This window comes from Rhea americana, unplaced genomic scaffold (assembly GCF_003343005.1).
Source record: "Rhea americana isolate MKP2758 unplaced genomic scaffold, rheAme1 scaffold_130, whole genome shotgun sequence".
NCBI lineage: Eukaryota > Metazoa > Chordata > Aves > Rheiformes > Rheidae > Rhea > Rhea americana.
In genome coordinates this window covers 803,736-812,761 of record NW_028185373.1, presented here as the reverse complement: position 1 = coordinate 812,761, position 9,026 = coordinate 803,736, and the positions used below count along the sequence as shown (strand labels likewise).

The 9,026-nt window shown below is 34.7% G+C and overlaps 1 protein-coding gene across 6 annotated transcripts in view; it reads right to left on the bottom strand.

Annotated features, from left to right (window-relative positions):
• The window catches only part of GART (phosphoribosylglycinamide formyltransferase, phosphoribosylglycinamide synthetase, phosphoribosylaminoimidazole synthetase), a 41,222-nt gene that overhangs the window by 11,725 nt on the left and 20,471 nt on the right, over positions 1-9,026 (bottom strand). For all 6 annotated transcript variants that reach the window (XM_085297765.1, XM_085297762.1, XM_085297761.1 and 3 more), the window contains 7 exons: positions 8,406-8,493; positions 7,914-7,999; positions 7,096-7,264; positions 6,274-6,505; positions 3,403-3,497; positions 2,094-2,203; positions 1,295-1,493 (listed from right to left, as the gene is read on the bottom strand). In XM_085297765.1, the coding sequence (XP_085153891.1) occupies positions 1,295-1,493; positions 2,094-2,203; positions 3,403-3,497; positions 6,274-6,505; positions 7,096-7,264; positions 7,914-7,999; positions 8,406-8,493 (979 nt within the window). The remainder of the gene's footprint in view (positions 1-1,294; positions 1,494-2,093; positions 2,204-3,402; positions 3,498-6,273; positions 6,506-7,095; positions 7,265-7,913; positions 8,000-8,405; positions 8,494-9,026) is intronic.

Below are 9,026 nucleotides of genomic sequence, written 5' to 3'. Positions count from 1 at the left end.
AAAAAAAAAAAAAAAAAAAAAAAATCTCCTTAGGTCTAGAGTTATTGCATCATCTTTGTTCCTCTCCAGGAATGCCATAAATTTGAAGAACAAATCACAGTTGCTTTATTTATGAATTCTGACTCCTTTTTGTATTAGCACACAAAGACATTTACTAACTCATTTAAAACTTAGAGAAATGACTCTCCTGTAATGAATTTACAAATATCTGAAGTCCTTTGTAGTTTTAAAGTTTTCTGATGAGAGAAATAAAACCTTTAAATTTCAGTAAGTAATTTCATAGTAAGATTTCAAATAAAATTTACTTATGTTAAGGTATAAATGGTCTGATTATATTCGATAAACTGAGAGAACACTCTCAGTGAGTAAATATAAAGCTGACAYACAGTTCATTCAGGAAAAAATTAAAACTGAATGTACGTTGCCTCTTGTTCAAATCTTGAAAACTTTCTCAAAATTACACATTTCCATTTAGAAGAGAGTTTGTTACTAAACTTCCTGAACAAGTAGAAAAAAAGGAAGACAAAGTTATACCAATTTTAAACTGGTACCTAGAGAGCAAAAACTGTCATTTTCACTCTTGGATGGAAAGTCTTATTTGAAAAATCAYGGTAATTCTTCATCAGATAAATAGTTTTGCTAGGACTGTAACTAATGAAACCTAGTTTCATTTACATTTCTGTCTTGTGGTTACCTTTTATGTCTAGAGAAGCAAGCTCCAAATTGAGCTTTTCCTGCATTCATAAGGACATTCCTTGGCTGTCTAGTTTCATAAAACTTGTGCGAACATAATATCTATGAGATCTTTACCTTTCTTGTCAAATTTGGTTAAAATCAGCCAAGAGGTTTAAAAGATAATAAGCATATACACAGGGACACACACATACACAGGGACACATATAAATCTTGTTTCTAGAKGAAAGCTTTAGGATTTCCTTCAGGATAACAGATAAACAAATCTTTTGGAATGTTTTCAAAATTACTTGAAAAATACAAAGAATTAGAACACACGAATTATTAGTTTTCTGGGTAGTTGTAATGTTTACAAAGTTAAATGAAAATATACAAATAAGAAAAGTAATATGCAGATTCCTGACCTAATGACAACATYTGTAAAGTATTGCCTTCTGACAGTGGGTTGCGACTACTTTCTCTGAAGGCAAAAAATACACTTTATTTAGAGATTCTCAGACAAATAAYAAAAGAAAAAGTAGGAAGACAAATACATTAAAACTAGCTATAAAGAGGCTGCATCCGATTTTTCACATTGTTCAAAGAAGGAGAGTGTTCATACCTAAAAGAGCACATCCTGCCTTTTTGCAAGCTTCAGCTATTCCTGCAATGACACCCTGCGCCACTTCAACATCAAGTTTACCGCAGGCAAAATAGTCAAGGAAGAAGAGCGGCTCTGCTCCTTGAGCCAGGATGTCGTTGACACACATGGCAACCAGGTCCTGACCTATGGTGTCATGTTTCTTACACACTTGTGCGATCTGCAAAACACAGCAAGAGAACTCGTCTGTTAGCTTTGAGGAACACGAACACGAATGCAGACAGTCTGCCATGGAACGGCATCAAAATCACGCTGTTGCTCTAGGTGCTTTCTGAGGAGCATCCTCAGTTATCATCATCTCTGTGAGCCTGACCTAAAATTTCGCTTTAGGAATTGTTACCTTCTTAACTGGCAAGGGCAAAAGGCCATTTATGGRAGGGGAATGAACTGGAAGGGATTTCATTACAGTCTGCAGAAACACAGTAGCAATTGTATAATTTAATGTTTTCCCCATGAGTAATCTTTCTGAGGACAGAGGTTCTACCTCAAYGAACTAGAGTTCCTGATTATGAATAATTTTAAACATAATTTAAAGYAGAAGTATTTGCAAGCTAAAAGTTAAACATATATTTAACTATTTTGCTGAACTGATACCTGAAGGAGGGCAATCTCATTTTTTATTCTCCTTTTTGAAATACTACCGAGTATTTTTTAACACAATTATTTTGAATTTTCTTCTATTAATAAYATAGGCATCAAAGTGATTAAGTATATTTGCTTCTCTGCTACATTTCTTGCTTTACATAGGTTTTCAGATTACCTTGAGTTTTGTGCCAACACCATCAGTTCCAGATACCAAGATAGGATCTTTGTAACCAGCTGCTTTCAAATCAAAGAGGCCAGCAAATCCTCCAAGTTCCGCATTGCAGCCTGCCAGCCGGGGAAAAAAAGCAAGTACTAAACTTCTACTTTCATGGGTTTCCCTGGGATCTCCAAAACACCAGTGAAATTATCTCTGAACTCTGTCACAATTACTTTACTTTGTCATCAGGAAATTTTTCTCTGACATTTGGAGCCTCATCACAGAATCAAAGGAGTTCCTAATCCTCTCATCTGTTCTTTTTTTCTTACTATTATCTAAGGCTAAAAATCCAAAGCTTTGTGATTGAACATTTAATATTTACTGTGATTGATATATTTCACCCTTGCACTTAATATTTTTCTGAAAAACAGATGAGGAATTGTTCTAATACTTTGAAGCACTCTGCTTTCTAGAAAAAGATGGTAACTAGAATTTTCCTACTGAAATTCTTTCTCTCTGTTAATATTGCTACTTAAGGTTTATTTAGACTCCTGTTCTTAAGATTTAATATTTAAGTATGTTGATCTTAAAACTAAAATTGGTTAGATCCTAAGAGTGAAACAAATACAACTGGAAAATACAATGAATGKTAAGAAATGATTAGCGGTGCTACAGTGTGTCATTATCAATATGTATTTCTCTCTCTACTTAAAGCTGAAGTTATTTGAAGGTTCTCAGTTAATCTGAAGCAAAAGGGCTATTTGATAAATGACTGCTGTTCTCCAAGTCTGTCATAAGAATTACAAGAACTTGCTAGGGCAATATGAACTGCAGACCACAGCAAAAGAGGAAGGGCTGGTCCTGCTTTATCCAAGYAAAAGATGTGTCTTCTGTGCCTAGCTCAAGTAATTCCTGATAATATTTCTGAGGAATTCTACATCTTCTACAGCTTTTTAAACATTTACGTACAAAGATTGCATAGCTCACTCTATGCATGAATTGACAGCCCATGTAATTAAAAGTAGCAGTAACCAGTACGATTTTTCCTTGTATTTATCCTCCTAGGGTGCTGAACCATGTTCTCTAGTCTTTAATGCACATGGAATTCAGGAGATATATTTTAGAGCCATTCTGACAGGCAACTCTGTAAATTTAAGGAACTGCATTTTGAAGAAATCAAGGGTGTTTGCTTAACCCAGAAAATTCTTGCATAATCTGGAAATGGGCAGAGCATGTARATATAAGCATTTATATCAACATAAAGATTAAATGATAAGCCTGCTTGACATGAACTGACTGAAACAGGAATAAAAGGTACAAATCTTACCTGACCTTGATGTGGCTGCAGCTAAGGGTTTAATTTTCTGAACCAAAGTATTCCCTGCTGCAATGTCTACTCCGCTGTTTTTGTAAGTCAGGCCTCTGGAAGATTAAAAATGTTATGGCAATTGATTACTGAATACATAAATGTATATTTTAAAATAATATTTATTTTCTTGCATATCTAAGGGRATAAACATTCAGAATTCTATTCTGCTATCCACAAAGCTTTTCAAGACCATTATTTGCCTGCTTGTACAGTACCTTTGCTTATATAAAATTATTTCTAATGGTTGGAATACTGTACAAGCATTACATCATAGTGATYAATAATAAAAATCCATAAATCAGAAAAATCCCACATTTCAGGCAGGCTCAGGGACTCAAAGATCAATGAACCWTTTTGCTCCTTAGAACCTGACCTCACACATAGACCCAAAGATAGGSAGTACTATCCTGAAGAAACAAAACTTCATGGCCACATGACCACAGAGAGTGTGCCATAAGCAGTAGTCAAGTATTTTCAGGTATCTCAAACATACTGTAAGAGCATCAGCATCACAGTTCTGRCTATTCATTTAAATACAAACATAAAARCAACTTTCATGTGAAACAGGCAAAATAATGGGTTTGATTCTGCAAGATTTTAATATCTCCTCTGGATACCAGCAYCTCACCAGTATTGTTCCTTTATTCAAAATTAAATGTACACAGAGCTAAATCAGAACATCTCACACCTTGCAGGATCAAGCTCAAATTAGCTTTTCAAAACAAAAGTRTCACAGTACTCAATATTCCTCTATGATACTTAAAAAGTTTTAAAACTGTAGCTTAAAACTTKCCTCTCCTTATCACCTTGAATAGCACTACAACACCCATTGTACTTATTTTTATTTAAATTTACTTTCTGCTAAAATACTTTCAAAAACCCAATATTTAAAAATGTCAATTTCTAAGGTCCAATGTAGCAAACTAAAAAAAAATGTCCAAGAGCTCTGATTTGTTTCTGCATAGTTATACAAAACAGAAAACACACCAGCAAACTTGCAGATATAATTTGTATTGTAAGTGTGTTCATGCAACTGCCTGGGGACAAAAAGTATCACCCCAAATTCACAGAGAGGTCTTTTCAYTTCTGAGATAGTGAATTTAGTGACTTTTAATTCTTAGTTGTATTAAATGTACCTGATTCCAGTTAAGCAGTCATTTCTATATTGTCAAGGCATAAACCAAGCTACATTACARCTATTTTAGCTCTCTTACTGATGTAATTCAGTATTAGTTTTAATTCTAAGGGTGAAGTACACATTAACAAGGACAGGTACAACAAAACAACTGGCCAAAGAGCTACACTATCAGGAAAGTACAAAGATATCTGCACACACATTATATTACYGCTCAAAAATTCACAAGAAGAAAATTTTAAGAAGCAGCTGGTCAGTCTGTGAACAAGACTCAAAGAAATGTTAGCCTGTGAAAGCAAAAGGCTGGAGTCAGGCCATTTCAGTCTGAATGTGATTAATATTCAACATATTCTCATTAATTCTTCAAAAGGAAAGTATTGTTCTTAAATATTTTTTCTTAAATAAATATTCTAGATATTTTCAAGAAGTCAAATCACAGGATTTAATCCTGCAAAGTTGCCAAGAGAAGGCACRTCCCCAGGTTTACAGAGCCAGCCATCAACCTTCCCAAACTGTGTGCAATACAGAGTCCAAAGCGAAGCATGCCTGTCTGTTTTTCCAATGTTAGGATATATCTGAGCAAAAGCTGATACAACCTCAGGGACAGTGAAATGGGCACTGACTGTAAATGACTCCCAGGAGTCTCCTTCAAACTCTATGGATCATCTCAGCATACAGCACTCCAGTCAAGAAATTCATGTCCCGTGAATTCAGTGCTTTAGAGAACCAAGCGTCACTATTCATTAAAGTACCTTCTTCTCCTGCCTCACACAGTGACTTGATCTTTTCTGCTACAGTACAAATACCAATTATACATTTTCACATACACCTCTCAAAAGATGCACAGTACTTGAAAGAGAAAAAAGACTAGATATCAACACTCTTGTTCATTTAGTAAGTTTATTGATTATGGCTTTGCAATATACTAATCAGTATAACTGTCAGCAAAGCTGAAACTCTTACTAATACGCTTCACAGACTGCAAAATAACCTATTATCAAAAGTTGTGTTTTGAACTGATTGGAGAAAAGGCAAACAGACATGTTTTATATTAGGTAAAATTAAGTTTAAAAACTTGCAAAAGCTCTCAAAAACATAGAGAAACAGTAGACACACTGCATAGAAAAAACCCGAGCCCTGTCAAGAATATTGAAACCTATACTATGAAAATAAAAGGAATAATGATAAAAAGGAATAATAAATTCTACCCAGGCTGCTAGCCAGCTATTCCATTATAATGCATATCTCAGTGAGGTAGGTGTTTCAAAACCCTCTTAAAGACCCTAAAATGAACCTCCCAAAAAGCTCAAAGTTTGTTCATACATACATTTCATGATATTGTTATTAGCCTTATGGACAATCTGAATTCAAAGCAAGGATTATGGTCTAGAGTTCAAGAATCAGAACTTCTCCTTCCCCAAAACAGACCTAATATAGACAGCAACTGCACAAGTTACTCATACATGCTTGTCACTGTAGTTTAGCTCAGTCTTGGGAGAATCAGATCATTGATGAAAGAACCATCAAAAAGCCTGTTCCTTCCTTGGCTGGTCTTGCTTAGATCACTCCCAAAGAGGCCAGTTATAATTTGTCTAGAGTWATGCATAATATCAACACCATTTTAAGTGTTAAGGTAAACTACTGATGTCTTTCAGTCACTACTTATTCCAATTTCAAGCATTTCAAATATCTACCTGGAATGTCTCAGGAAAGCTATAGCCCGATAACCAATGTCCTTTCTATAAATGGCACCCTTGAAATGTATGGCTGCTACTCCTTTGTTGGCTTCTTGCAGTGCTGTCATTAGATCCTCTTTAATAGCAGTTACTGTAAGGACTCTCCCTCCGTTAGTCACTACTCTGCCATCTCTTAGGGCCGTGCCAGCATGGAAGACCTCCAATCCTAGTTGTTTAGCCTTAGAGAGTCCTGTTCAATAAAAYACATGCAGAAAAAAAAGCAGTTCATTAGAACATTTCACTGTTAAAATACAAATGAATAAATATTCATCATTTATTAACTATGTCCAGAAACCTCAGTTACATTCACTGTGATCATTCTGGGAAATCAGAACGATTTTTTAGAAGTACGTTTTGTGGAGAGACCAGTCTGCTGTTTATATGTTTAGAGGTATGGAACGAGGTATTTAGCTGAAACACCTGCAAACAACATTTACTTCCAGATGGATTTTATACTTCATTGATACAGAGACAACAAAGCGTATCAGCATCAAGATTATGTAAAAATCAGTGATCAGCTGAGAACTACTTCCCTATAGACACATTAAGGAAATGCTTCAGAAGTAAACAATATAAATGTGGAGATTTGAAAACACTATAGCTGCAATACAAACTAACTTCTTGGTGTGAAAATCCAGTTGCCTCTTTCTGTCTTAGAACCATAGCATCTAAAGTTTCTAAGAATCTGGATTAGACAGATTCAGCTTTATCTGCAAAGGAGAAAATGCAAAGACTTCAGGAGAAGAATGAGACTTCTGCAGCTTCTCCTGCTATATTTACCTGTTATTTCCAAACCCTTGGGATATGTTCCCGGATACCCTTCACTAGCCATGACCACAGTCACAGCTGCACTATCTTCAAACCAAACAGGCATGGAACTAGACAACTTTTTATTGACGACTGCTTGCATAACTTCATACAAATCACTTTTCAGCAGTGGAAGAATTACCTGCAAAAATATAGATTAGCAAATTAAAGAAAACAACACATGTTTTTACATTTTATTTATTGAGCTTGTTAAAAGGTTACTACAGCTATAAAAATAACATAAGTGATTTCATATGCTACTTTTTCACACATGTATTTATTTTGCGTATAATCTATATACCTTTGCAAATACTCTTCCCTGAAGATAACAATCCCTATGCGTAAAATAACTGCTACAGATGGAGGGGAGTAAGTAGAGGCCAAGAATCTTTATCCTGCTCTGAACAACGGAAATGAAGGGGTTTGCTCCACCTGTCAGCAGGGAGTGGAGAAAGGAAGGATTCACTTCTTCATTAAAGTAAAAAAAAATCCCACTCCATTCTAGAAAAGGTAGGAAAGTATTGAGTTTCACTCAAGCTTACCCTTGTAACACCTATATTTGAGTATAACCTGCTAAAATATTCTCTGGAATGAAACAAGTAATTAATATGGTAGAATAACTGTTKCTAAGCTCATAACAGTGTCTGTCTTGAAGAAACAGAACAAGTATTTTAAATCTCAAAGCAATTAGCTAATGGTTCATCAGATAGTTTGTTAAGAATAATGAATAGACAGCAACAGACTTTYCTCCTCCTGTAATAACAAACTATATCTGGTTACAAATCACTCACCTGACATTCTGGGTCACCAAATCTGCAGTTAAACTCTAGAACTTTAGGTCCATCCTGGGTAAGCATTAATCCAGCATAAAGCACACCTATAATCAAAAGTTGTGTTAAAAGCTATCTAAGTAGCAGTACAAGTCAGTTGTTTTGAATCTATTCATATTATTATAAAGGATGCCACCTGTATTCAGTTAAAGCTAGAATGTTAACACTTTTTGAGAAAAGTTAAAAATATAGCAGGCAAAAGTAGTTGTGGTTACAATTTTGAAACTTATTTTCGAATGTTGTCCTTTCTGTTCTTCCTATTTCATGATTATTCACTGTTAACGCAAGATATTCATGGATTTCAATTGACTTTATATAAAGCCAAATCTAGTTTTCAAAGAAATCCAAATATCTTCTTTAATTTACAATGTGAATTTGCTTAGGCTTATAAAGAGAACAAAGTAAAAAAGTTGTCCTTCTCCTTAAGATAAAAAAATAAATTTTTGTACCTACCAAGATAGGGGACACCTTCTTTCTTCATGCCATCAACAGCTTTCTGAAGAACAGTATCTCTTATTTTCAGCAGTAAATCTTTAGAAATCTAATAAAACAGTATGAGAGTGTTTGTAAAAACAGAGAGTATCCTTTTTACTACTGTGGTGGCTAGCACTTCCGAGAGCCAAGCAGAACACTTGGATGGTCTCTTGCTCACTCCAACACGTGCTTCAAACAACAGAAAAGCTAATATCTTTCTCTATCTTCAGACAACATATCGCAGTATTATGACAACATGTTGCATTTCTTCAAAAACTTTTACACACTTGATGATCTACATGCGCAAGTAATCCCACTGGTTTCACTGGAACAAACTATTTACRCAGATATATGCCAATATCTCTATTTAAATAGTGCCCCATTAGACAAATAACAGAAAGTATAGTGGTCAATGACCAAGTTTCATTCAATAAACAAAATTAATAGCTTTATAGAGGACCAAAAATAATATATTAATAAAAAACAAACACACAAAAAAAAAAAAACAACACTGGTCAGGACATAGGTTAACATAAAGCAAAGTATATCCTTCTGCAAATAAAAGTTTATTGCCAGACAGACATTCAACTGTATTGAACC